At 44.7% G+C, this 13,581-nt stretch overlaps 1 protein-coding gene across 2 annotated transcripts in view; it reads left to right on the top strand.

The window, feature by feature from the left end:
- Window positions 1-13,581, top strand: part of RANBP3 (RAN binding protein 3) — a 115,623-nt gene that overhangs the window by 28,238 nt on the left and 73,804 nt on the right. For both annotated transcript variants that reach the window (XM_069741477.1, XM_069741485.1), the window contains exons 3-4: window positions 13,131-13,167; window positions 13,261-13,347. In XM_069741477.1, the coding sequence (XP_069597578.1) occupies window positions 13,131-13,167; window positions 13,261-13,347 (124 nt within the window). The remainder of the gene's footprint in view (window positions 1-13,130; window positions 13,168-13,260; window positions 13,348-13,581) is intronic.

Below are 13,581 nucleotides of genomic sequence, written 5' to 3'. Positions count from 1 at the left end.
TGATTGTGGCCCGATTCTAACGCATCGGGTATTCTAGAATATGCATGTCCCCGTAGTATATGGACAATGATGATTCCAGAATTCGCGGCACACTGTGCCCGTCGCTGATTGGTCGAGGCGACCTTTATGACATCATCGTCGCCATGGCAACCATTATGACATCTACGTCGATACTGTGCCCGTCGCTGAATCAGAAACGTGAGATGTCTACGTCCTTTATGACATCATCGTCGCTGTGCCCGTTGCTGATTGGTCGAGGCCTCGACCAATCAGACGCGGGATTTCTACGTCCTTTATGACATCATCGTCGCTGTGCCCCATCATCGTCGCCATGGCAACCATTATGACATCATCATCGTTGTGCCCGTTGCTGATTGGTCGAGGCCTGGCGGCCTCGACCAATCAGAGACGCTGGATATCTACGTCCTTTATGACATCATCGTCGCTGTGCTTGTCACTAGCGGCCTCGACCAATCAGAGAGCCGGGATTTCCAGGACAGACAGACAGACGGAAAAACCCTTAGACAATTATATATATAGATACAGGAGGAGATGACACACACACATCGAGCCAGGCCTCGACCAATCAGCGACGGGCACAGCATGGCGACGATGATGTCATAAAGGTTGCCTCGACCAATCAGCGACGGGCACAGTCTGCCGCGAATTCTGGAATCATCATTGTCCATATACTACGGGGACATGCATATTCTAGAATACCCGATGCGGTAGAATCGGGCCAGAGGGGAGATGACACACAGGTATATACTATATACAGGAGGAGATGACACACAGGTATATACCGTATATACTCGAGTATAAGCCGACCTGAGTATAAGCCGACCCCCCTAATTTTGCCACAAAAAACTGGGAAAACTTATTGACTCGAGTATAAGCCTAGGGTGGAAATGCAGCATTTACCGGTGAATTTCAAAAATAAAAATAGATCGTTATTTCCCCATAGCTGTGCCATATAGTGCTCTGCATGTTCATTATTTCCCCATAGCTGTGCCATATAGTGCTCTGCATGTTCATTATTTCCCCATAGCTGTGCCATATAGTGCTCTGCATGTTCATTATTTCCCCATAGCTGTGCCATATAGTGCTCTGCATGTTCATTATTTCCCCATAGCTGTGCCATATAGTGCTCTGCATGTTCATTATTTCCCCATAGCTGTGCCATATAGTGCTCTGCATGTTCATTATTTCCCCATAGCTGTGCCATATAGTGCTCTGCATGTTCATTATTTCCCCATAGCTGTGCCATATAGTGCTCTGCATGTTCATTATTTCCCCATAGCTGTGCCATATAGTGCTCTGCATGTTCATTATTTCCCCATAGCTGTGCCATATAGTGCTCTGCACTGTTCATTATTTCCCCATAGCTGTGCCCCATATAGTGCTCTGCACTGTTCATTATTTCCCCATAGCTGTGCCATATAGTGCTCTGCACCGTTCATATTTCCCCATAGCTGTGCCCCATATAGTGCTCTGCACCGTTCATATTTCCCCATAGCTGTGCCATATAGTGCTCTGCACCGTTCATACTGTCCCATAGCTGTGCCATATAGTGCTCTGCACCGTTCATATTTCCCCATAGCTGTGCCATATAGTGCTCTGCACCGTTCATATTTCCCCATAGCTGTGCCATATAGTGCTCTGCACCGTTCATATTTCCCCATAGCTGTGCCATATAGTGCTCTGCACCGTTCATATTTCCCCATAGATGCTCCACATAAATCTGTGCCGCTGCTGCTGCTGCAGTAAAAAAAAAAAATGCCATACTTACCTCTCTTGCTTGCAGCTCCCAGCGTCCGGTCCCGGCGTCTCTCCGCTCTGACTGATCAGGCAGAGGGCGCCGCGCACACTATATGCGTCATCGCGCCCTCTGACCTGAACAGTCAGAGCGGAGAGACGCCGGGAAGATGGAGCGACGCCCAGCGTGTGGAACGGGGACAGGTAAATATGCTATACTTACCTGGTCCCGGCGTCCGGCTCCTTCTCCTGGACAGCTGTCTTCGGTGCCGCAGCTTCTTCCTCTATCAGCGGTCACCGTTACCGCTGATTAGAGAAATGACTATGTGGCTCCACCCCTATGGGAGGTGGAGCCGCATATTAATTTCTCTAATCAGCGGTCCCATGTGACCGCTGAAGAGGGGAAGAAGCTGCAGCACAGAAGACCGTGGGACGGCAGGGGGAGCGTCAGGATCGCTGGAAGCAGGTAAGTATGCCTCAGCGCCCTCTCCCCCTCACCCGCCGACCCTGCCACTCACCTTGACTCGAGTATAAGCCGAGAGGGGCACTTTCAGCCCAAAAATTTGGGCTGAAAATCTCGGCTTATACTCGAGTATATACGGTACTATATACAGGAGCAGATGACACACATATATACTATATACAGTGGAGATGACACACAGGTATATACTATATACAAGAGCAGATAACACAGGTATATACTATATACAGGGGAGATGACACACAGGTATATACTATATACAAAAGCAGATAACACAGGTATATACTATATACAGGAGGAGATGACACACAGGTATATACTATATAAAAGGAGATGGCATACAGGTATATACTATATACAGGAGGAGATGACATACAGCAGGTATATACTATTTACAGGGGAGATGACCTACAGGTATATACTATATACAGGAGATGACATACAGGTGTATACTGTATGTAAGGGAGATGACAAACATATACTGAGGGGAAAATTAGGGGTGTGAGGTGAAAATGAAAAGGTGAGTGCAAAATGAGATGAGTGAGGGAAAGTAGTGGAGTGATCGGAAAATGACAGATGTGCGGTCGAAATGACAAGTGTTAGGGGGGAATGAGAGGAGTGAGGGGGGGAAAATGAGAGCCGTGTTGGGAAAATAAGAGAAGTGAGGTGCTATAACTAACCACAGATATTTACTATGCCCAGGCAACGCTGGGCTCTTCAGCTAGTGTGTGTGTGTGTGTGTGTGTGTGTATATATATATATATACACACACACACACACACACACACACACACACACGATGGTGGCCCGATTCTAAACGCGTCGGGTATTGCCCAGCCACGTAGTATATTGCACAGCGACATAGTATATTGGCCAGTCACGTAGTATATTGCCCAGCCACGTATGTCACAGGTTAGAAAATTAAACATATACTCACCTTCCGAGGGAGCCCTTGTAGTCATGTCGCCTGTGCGCGGTGCACTCGGCAGCTTCCGGTCCCAGGATTGGTAGCGCAGGACCCGTGATGAAGTCGCAGTCACATGACCATGACGTTATGGCAGGTCCTTGTCGCATACCATCCTTGCCACCAGAAACTGCCGCTTGCATGAAGCGGTTACCGGAGCGTCGAGAGGAGCGGGAAAGGCGGCGGAAGGTGAGTATATAAAGGTTTTTGTTTTTCTTTTAAATTATTTTTAACATTAGATCCTTTTACTATTGACGCTGCATAGGCAGCGTTAATAGTAAAATCTTGGTCACACAGGGTTAATAGCGGCGGTAACTGAGTAAGTTACCTGCGGCATAACACGGTCCATTACCGCTGGCATTAACCCTGTGTGAGCGGTGACTGCGGGGAGTATGGAGCGGGCACTGACTGCGGGGAGGAAGGAGCGGCCATGTTTCCGCCGGACTGCGCCCGTGACCATGTAACCGCTCAGTACAGGAAGAAGCTGGAGCGCCGGGAAGCCAGGGACCTGCAGGAACCGCGCCAGGAGCAGGTGAGTATAATTAGATAGCCCCCGCTCCCCCTTCCCCTGCTCAAAAAAATAAAGGGAACACAAACCGAATATGACTCCCAAGTAAATCAAACTTCTGTGAAATCAAACTAAAGGTACCGTCACATTTAGCGACGCTGCAGCGATCTAGACAACGATCCCGATCGCTGCAGCGTCGCTGTGTGGTCGCTGGAGAGCTGTCACACAGACAGGTCTCCAGCGACCAACCATGCCGAGGTCCCCGGGTAACCAGGGTAAACATCGGGTTACTAAGCGCAGGGCCGTGCTTAGTAACCCGATGTTTACCCTGGTTACCAGTGCTAATGTAAAAAAAAAAAACAAACACTACATACATGCTATTGAAGCATGGCAAAAGAAAGAAAAAAACTTAAAAAAAAAATGAAATAAATTCAAAAAATATAAAAGTTTAAATCACCCTCCTTTCGCCCCATTCAAAATAAAACTATAAAAATATATACGTATTTAGTATCGCTGTGTTCAGAATCGCTCGATCTATCAATAAAAAAAAAAGATTAACCTGATCACTGAAAGGCGTAGCGAGAAAAAAATTCTAAACGCCCAAATTATTATTTTTTTTGTCATCGCGACATTGCATTAAAATGCAATAACGGGCGATCAAAAGAACGTATCTGCACAAAATGGTATAATTAAAAAGTCAGCTCGGCACACAAAAAATAAGCCCTCACCTGACCCCAGATCATGAAAAATGGAGACGCTACGAGTATCGGAAAATGGCGCAATTTTATTAGCAAAGTTTGAATTTTTTTCACCACTTAGATAAAAAAGAACCTAGACATATTTGGTGTCTATGAACTCGTACTGACCTGGAGAACCATAATGTCAGGTCAGTTTTAGCATTTAGTGAACCTAGCAAAAAAGCCAAGCAAAAAACAGTGTGGGATTGCACTTTTTTTTTTTTTTTAATTTCACCACACTTGGAATTTTTTTCCCCCATTTTCTAGTACACGACATGGTAAAACCAATGATGTTGTTCAAATTACAGCTCGTCCCGCAAAAAATAAGCCCTCACATGGCCAAATTGACGGAAAAATAAAGTTATGGCTCTGGGAAGGAGGGGATTGAAAAACTTACACGGAAAAGCGGAAAATCCCAAGGTCATGAAGGGGTTAAAAGAACCAATATTTTTTACCACCTATTTATACGTGTAACAATTTATTTTCTGTTATATAACTAAACATGTCATTTATGAAGTGTTTAAGAAGAATAGTACCATAGTTAAATCTTCGCTCTATAAAATATGAACTAATCAAACAATTAATGGTAGGTTTTTACACTGGCCTGTTATCATCAATGTGTCCCTTCTAGTGGGTGAAATGTCATCTTGTCCATAAGCGCTTACTAGCAACGGCCGTTTCCTTTTGTGTCAGAGTATGTACGACCTGTCATGGTGTTCTGCTGCACCTGAGTTATATCTGATTTTTGTTCACTTTTACAATGTCTGGTTTTCTTGGATACACAAAGGACGGCGCTGGACCAGAATCTGCAGAAAAGTCAATTCTACATCTTCATTTTCACAATCTTTGGAGAGTACAGTAGCCACCAGTGCCAATCATATTCACAGGTCACATCACCAGTTATGTCATCCATTGCCGATCGTGTACCGCCTTCTACCACTTCATGGACTTCACTGTCTTTGCTGAATGAAGAAATCCGTGTTTTTATTTCTGTTTCCCTACATGGGATGACAGTCCGGTATTGCCGAGTCCCTGTGATGGGTTCTGCTTCCTGTAAACGATGTTTTCACAAACTCTCCTCCTCTTCATAGTCCTGGTTTGTACAATACATGAACTGGATGTTGAGAATATTTTTCTCCCTCCATTTGAACAGTTTCCTGGGTGTTAAGATTTGGTGTGAATATGGCCTCTGGAGGCTCGAGCTGCGGCCCGTCATCTGCACGGCAGTCACAGTCTACCCCTGTTCATTCTCATGAGCCCTAACAAAGCTTCCCCTCTGTCCTCTCCTGCTTCGAAGCTGTAACAGAATAAAATAATACAGTAATATCTAACAATCATGGATTATTTGGTAAATATAGACACCACACTTTTAGACCACAGGCTGAACAGATCTGAATTCAAGATTTTCGAATTGACACTGTAACAGTTTTATTTTTTTTAAATATGATCCCATCACGATCCCTACTTGTATTCTGGTACAGATGTGGATTGGAGCAGAGCAGGCACATGTGCAGGTTTTGACATTTTTAAATTAAACGTTTTTTTTTTCTTTTCGGAAATGCGTTTTAAAATTTTGCATTTGCTTGGGTAAAATGTCACAAAAGTATCTTCATTAATATATCTGATGAAAGCCTGTACAGTTCTGAGTAGAATGGTGTTTATTTTGTTTCTCTATCTTTTTTTTTAGTCTGAGTTAGGAGAAATGTAAAGGCAGGCAACACCGAAATTCACACCTTTTCCGAACTTTGAAAATAAAAAAACGATTTTTTTTCTTCTTCACATTTTGCATTCTCTGACACTCTATTAGCGAATAACAAAATCTCGAAAGAATTAAAAAATATAGTGGTAAAAATCATTGATTGACCTCATCCAGGTTGGCACATCAATGCGAGCTATGGCAAGAAGGTTTGCTGTGTCTGTCAGTGTAGTGTCCAGAGGCAGGATGCGCTACCAGGAGACAGGCCAGGAGACGTGGAGGGGGCCGTAGGAGGGCAACAACCCAGCAGCAGGACCGCTACCTCAGCCTTTGTGCAAGGAGGAGCACTGCCAGAGCCCTGCAAAATGACCTCCAGCAGGCCACAAATGTGCATGTGTCTGCAGAAATGGTTAGAAACCAACTCCATGAGGATGGTCTGAGTGCCCGACGTCCACAGATGGGGGTTGTGCTCACAGCCCAACACCGTAAAGGACGCTTGGCATTTGCCACTGAACACCTGGATTCGCAAATTCGCCACTGGCGTCCTGTGCTCTTCACAGATGAAAGCAGGGTCACACTGAGCACATGTGACAGTCTGGAGACGCTCTGGAGAGCGATCTGCCTGCAACATCCTTCAGCCTGACCGGTTTGGCAGTGGGTCCGTAATGGTGTGGGGTGGCATTTCTTTCGAGGGCCGCACAGTCCTCCATGTGCTCACCAGAGGTAGCCTGACTGCCATAAGGTACTGAGATGAGATCCTCAGATCCCTTGTGAGACCATATGCTGGTGCGGTTGGCCCTGGGTTCCTCCTAATGCAGGACAATGCCAGACCTCATGTGGCTGAAGTGTGTCAGCAGTTCCTTCAAGATGAAGGCATGGACTGGCCCGCCCGTTCCCCAGACCTGAATCCTGTTGAACACATCTGGAACATCATGTCTCACACCACCCACCAAGGTCACGTTGCACCACAGACTGTCCAGGAGTTGGCGGATGCTTTAGTCCAGGTCTATGAGGAGATCCCTAAGGAGGCCATCCGCCGCCTCATCAGGAGCATACCCAGGCGTTGTACAGTAGGGAGGTCATACAGGAACATGGAGGCCACACACAATACTGAGCATCTATTCCTTGTCTTGAGGCATTTCCACTGAAATTGAATCAGCCTGTAACTTCATTTTCCCCTTTGATTTTGAGCATCATTTCAACTCCAGACCTCCGTGTGATATTAGCTGTGCTTTACGATGATCATTTTTAGGTTTTATTGTTCTCAACACATTCCACTATGTAATGAATAAAGATTTACAACTGGAATATTTCATTCAGTGATATCTAGGATGTGGGATTTTAGTGTTCCCTTTATTTTTTTGAGCAGTGTGTGTATATATATTTTCTATCTTTTCTATTCTTAACATGTCAGTGTCATTTTTACAGTAGCCAGACATGAATTGCCGGTTTTTCAAAGGACACCAGTGTGTAAAAATCTGACATCACTTTTTTATCGGATTGCACTTGTCAGTTTTTCTCGCATGTGAGTATGAGCCCTTATAGACACTGTACGTTACCACAACTTTCCATCCCATCAGCCATGTGACGAATCACATGACCTAAAAGGTCCTTGAGTTCATCAGGTGGAAGGTCCTTCAGCTACTTAGCTCATGCAGCCTCCATACTGGTCCTGGTGGCTTCTTGACCACAACATTGACATCATTGTGGTGGTGGTGGTGGGGGGGTTTCTATTATACTTTTCTTGTCCTCTGAGGGACTTGAACATAAATACTTGAATACTTTTATATTCGGGCTATGTGAACAAAAAGTCCTTTTCAGACTGATTCTGCTGGAAAAGTGCCTCATAAAATGAACATAAGGCAAGGCAATGTCAAAACTACTTGCTGTGCTCATGTTCCGTCTTATGCCACGTCTTTTAACCATTTTAGGATTTGGAAACCATGACTCGATTTAAAATGAGTTGTTCACATAGAACAAACGATGATAGTGAAGCCTGTTAAGGAAATCGACCATCGGCATTTTCCTGAAGTGTCTTGTCTGAGGAAAACTTGGCAAGTGCGCCAGCATCTAAAAAACGTTGTGTACACAGCCTTATGCTGCATTTGCCTGGCAGTGTTTTCACATTAAAGGGAACCTGTCACCCCCAAAATCTAAGGTGAGCTAAGCCCACCGGCATCAGGGGCTTATCTACAGCATTCTGGAATGCTGTAGATATGCCCCCCGATGTAGCCTGAAAGAGGAGAAAAAGAGGTTAGATTATACTCACCCAGGGGCGGTCCCGCTGCTGTCTGGGTCCTATCGGCGTCACGGTGCGGTCTGGGCCTCTCATCTTCTTACGATGACGTCCTCTTCTGGTCTTCACGCCGCGACTCCGGTGCAGGCGTATTTTGTCTGCCCTGTTGAGGGCAGAGCAAAGTACTGCAGTGTGCAGGCGCCGGGCCTCTCTGACCTTTCCCTGCGTCTGCAGTACTTTGCCCTGCCTTTCAACAGCGAAAAAAATGGCAGCAACACTTACCTGTCCAGATCTTGGAACAAATGCACTGCAGGGTGCAGCCAGCCCATAAAGCAAGATGTTAGCAACACAGGTGCAAAATACCAGATCAACAGCCACTCTCCACATACCCATTCCTGGAGGGGGTGACTGCCCAGTATACAAGTGCACAATAAAGGCCCACATAGGGCGTTGTTCATACAATGGTACTGCATAGTGTCTGGTTCACAGCCTATTAGTCACGCCCCTACTTTTCGATTAGGCGGGCTGGCCAGCACACTGTCAATGCATCCAAGTGCGAACACCCCTTATGCGAGACCCAACGTGTTTGAGCTTGGCTGCACCCCGAAAAATATAGTGCAAAAAATATACAAAAATAGTGATAGCTAGAGATATATATATATATATATATATATATATATACATACATACATACACACACACACACACACACACACACACACACACACACACACACACACACACACACACACTAAACTCCCCCAAGGAAGAAGGTAAACGCGAAACGAGCGTCGGGGTCTGCGCTGCTACAACAGGTCATGTATTGTTGTTCTATTTGAGCCCTCCTTTTTTACTAGCCATATTATGTCATATTGCTGATATTGGCGGCTAAATATTGCTCTGTCACATGGCACTTTACTTTGTTCTTGCCCCATTTTGAGGATAGCGTGGTCTCCTGCATATTTGCACCTTATTTATAAATATGGGTTATATATAAATTATAACTATTGTCACTAGGCACTTTATTTCTATCTGGGGCCTGCGCTGCCCTCTATGGGTTTACATATATTTCTCTAGCATCCATTGAGTAATGATGGTATTGATCTATATTATGCAGCATTATATTGTGACTTTATAGAATTGTGTGACTTATCTTCGTAAATGCACCTGTGAGCCTAGACCTTTTTTGTATGTACTGCACTTTGCATTCAGGATAGATATCATTGTTCCAGGTGCTTGCATATTTGATGGTAATATATATTGGCATATCATTACTTCATGGCAGCTATTATTACCAAAGGCTGTATAGGCATTTGTCTGTATTAAGGACATGGCCCTGTAGTGGCAATTTGTCTACATATATGTAATTAATAAAATATACTATTTTAATCCTTTATTGGCATGTGCTTCCGTGGTTTGTAGGAGTACAGTGAGGTATTGGTTGATATTTTGGCCAAAATATGCAAGCTCGTAACCCGCGCCAAGGGTCCCCACGCTTCCGAGTCCTACACTAAAATAAATAGCAAAGCCACTAGAGACTCAAGGTCTACAAAAATTAAATTATGGGCTGGCTGCACCCTGCAGTGCATTTGTTCCAAGATCTGGGCAGGTAAGTGTTGCTGCCTTTTTTTTTTCTTCTGCTGTTGAAAGTTATCTCCGGTCACCCTAGGCTGGTTCTCATGGTCAGCTGACTGCGAGAGCTAGAGTGTAGGTGATCGCCGGAGATCTCCGGTGGTCATCTACAAGCTCTGCTATGTCTGGATGTCAGGCATCCAGATGTAGCAGAGCTGAACTCGTCGTGGGACACTTGTTATTAAGGACTGCATTGGACCAGGGAGTATACTGTTGGTTTATTTTTATTTTTTTCAGAAGATTGATGGCTTCGCTTGGATTACCAGTGTAATAAAGATGGCAAAACTGTGTGGTGTTTTATTTAATTAAAATACTTTATTCTGCGCGTGTGTGTGTTTTATTAATCCTTTACCAACCATAGGGTTAGTAATGGATAGGTGTCTTATTGACGCCTCTCCATTACTAAGCCGGCTTAGGCTTTTTTCACACTTCCGTCTTCCAAATCTGCACAGGATCCGTCAAGACGTTGAAATGACGGATCCTGTGCAGATTGTGGAAAACGTGTGCACTGGGCCCATCTTTCTGACGGACCCGTCGAGCCTATGTGCACCTGTTGTGTATGCGTCTTTGCAGCGGTTTTCCGACCAGTAAAGGCTATATATACAGCTGCAGGCTGATATTCGTAGCCTGGGAAGCTCCATGGATATTAATCCCTTCCCAGGCTACAAACATCTGCCCCTAGTCGTTGGCTTTCCCTCTCTGGCTCGGAAAATTGCACGGGAGCCCACGTCATTTTTTTTTTTTCCAATTTATTTATTTATTTTTTAAATTAAACAGATATTGCATTTAAGGCCGGGGTCACACTTGCAAGAAACTCACACCTCAATACCCGGCACTGCCGCCAGCACTCGGACTGGAGCGTCCAGCTGCATAGAAATACATTCAGCCGCATGCTTCGGTCCTGAGTGCCGGCGGCAGTGCCGGGTATTAATGCAAGAGACTCAAGCGAGTTTCTCGCATGTGTGATCCCAGCCTAACTCTTTATGTACCATTTTATTATGTTTATTACTAAACATCGGGCTTGGTATTATCTATAGATATACCCATCTATTATCTATCGTATCTATTGATATATCTATTATCTATCTGTCTATAGATGTATCTATTGATCTGTGTGTATAAACATTATTCTTCAGTGGAGTAGGTAAAGGTACCGTCACACTAAACGATATCGCTAGCGATCCGTGACGTTGCAGCGTCCTGGCTAGCGATATCGTTCAGTTTGACACACAGCAGCGATCAGGATCCTGCTGTGATGTCGTTGGTCGCTGCAGAAAGTCCAGCACTTTCTTTCGTCGCTGGACTCCCTGCAGACACGTCACCGCTGTGCTTTCCGGCCGCTGTGCTTACACAGTGCAGAGAAGCACAGCGCCGAGGGACAGACAGCGGAAGGTAAGTATGTAGTGTTCTTTTTTTTTTTTTTTAACTTTTACGCTGGTAACCAGGGTAAACATCGGTTTACTAAGCGCGGCCCTGTGCTTAGTTACCCGATGTTTACCCTGGTTACCGGCATAGTTGGTCGCTGGAGAGCTGTCTGTGTGACAGCTCTCCAGCGACCAAATAGCGACGCTGCAGCGATCCGGATCGTTGTCGGTATCGCTGCAGCGTCGCTTAGTGTGACGGTACCTTAAAAGAGGAGGTTGGGCAACGAAATTAAATCACACTTTTTTTTTTTCCTGTATATCTTTATTTGGCTTACAAAAACACATAAAAAAACGCAGGTGACCTGACAGTGACCTCAGATGCAGATTTTACTTGCGTCAAATCCCGAGCAAATACTGAGCCATTCCTGACCGTGGAAACATACCCTAGGATTCCTTTCTGTAGGAGATTTTCATTGCTGGACTAGGTGCCCACGTGACTCCTGGTCCATCCGTGCCTTCAGCACAGTTAGCTGTTTTTTTGTCAGTATGCAATGTTTGTAGAAAGCTGCTAATCAATGATGTAGGTGCTATCAACTTTCTGGGCACTGCTACATCTGCAGCAGAGAAAACTGTCTCACAACTGCTGCACCCAGAAAAGTGTTACATCGCTGATATCAGGGTCTATTTCCCTACATTCTACTAATCTCCGATGAGGTAGCAAAAATCTGGTGACAGATCCCTTTTACTGGGATTCTGTTACCAGGTCTTTCCAATCCACATCTGAGAGCAGCATGACATAGGGCAGAAACCCTTACTCCAGTTGTGTATCACTTATTTGCTGCAGGTTTAATGAAATCAGTGTTGTGCTGAGCGCTGTGTAACCCCGCTTACACAAGTGATTGGCAGCTTTTTGCTTCTGCACAATTAGGGGTGAGGTGTGGCTGCACTACTTGGCATCTCTAATGATCTGCCGATAACACTGCGATTTTATAAAAACTACATTACGCCCCTACATTATGCTGATTTCGGGTTAGGTCCGAAAAACCTGGTGGCCATTACCCTTTTTTCCAGTACATGGTGTGGTAAAACTAATGATGTCTTTCTAAAGTACAACTTGTCCCGCAAAAAACAAGCCCTTACATCGCCATAATGACGGAAAAATAAAAAAGTTATGGCTCTGGGAAGGAGGGGAGCGAAAAACGGAATCTCAAAAAACGGGAAAACCCAAGGTGATAAAGGGTTAAAGTAACGCCACACCCTGAACAGAAAAGTGACCAGACACTTCTCACATACAGTCGCCCTACCTTTTTTCTCCCACCACCTCCTCATGCCTCCCTTCACCTGCTCCAAGGTAGCCACCACCGTGACATTGGGGGGTGCAGTGGTAAGTCTTTCCTCCCCCCCACCTTTCCGATCCTTGGTTCAGACTTCCCACTGCACCCCAATGTCACCCCGCTGCTATCTTGGAGCCAGGGGCGAGGGAAAACAGAGGAGGAAAACCATGTATTCTAGCTGGATTGTTTTTCTCCAGAATACAGCCTTGTTACTTGGGGAGCAAGAGACTGCTGCAGTCCGTTCTTTGGAGCGTTGCATGCTGCCCTTGGAGCATGTAATGAGGTGTTCTTTATCGAACAGCTGCATCATTTGTCTTTGAAAAGTGTCCCCTATAGTAACAGAACCTTGTATTGCTCATACATCTCATCACTATAGAATAAGGAAAAATGCAAAAAAACTGATGTATGTATCCTGTTTTATAGAGGTCTGCTGACGGGTCAAGTCCAGAACAAGGTGAAGGTAAATCATTTAAAAAAAAAAAAAAAGTTTCCTAGTTATGTCAATACTGAAATGATTTTAATGGGGTAATGTTAAAATATTTTTATTGTTCAGATTCTGACAAAGAGGATGGAGGTTACTGTCCACCTCCAAAGAGAGAACGTACATCATCATTTTCTCAGTTTCCCCCTTCTCAGTCCGGTAAGTCCTTTTAAAGGGAATACAAGACTTTGTGTGTGTTGTTTTTTGGTTGTTTTTTTTTTTTTTTTTTTTTTAACACTTACGATAGTAATTTTCATCAGAAAATATATTCATAATTTTTTTTTTTTGTGATTTGAGGGCTGCCATATTGATTTAACTTGCCACTAACAACAATGTGGGTCACAGAAAGCTGTAGATTGTATAGACAAGTCATGATCTTTTAGAAATTGCTTT

Source organism: Ranitomeya imitator, chromosome 1 (genome assembly GCF_032444005.1).
Source record: "Ranitomeya imitator isolate aRanImi1 chromosome 1, aRanImi1.pri, whole genome shotgun sequence".
NCBI classification, from domain to species: domain Eukaryota; kingdom Metazoa; phylum Chordata; class Amphibia; order Anura; family Dendrobatidae; genus Ranitomeya; species Ranitomeya imitator.
Note: the sequence above shows the minus strand (reverse complement) of the source record. Positions and strands in the feature narration are given on the sequence as shown.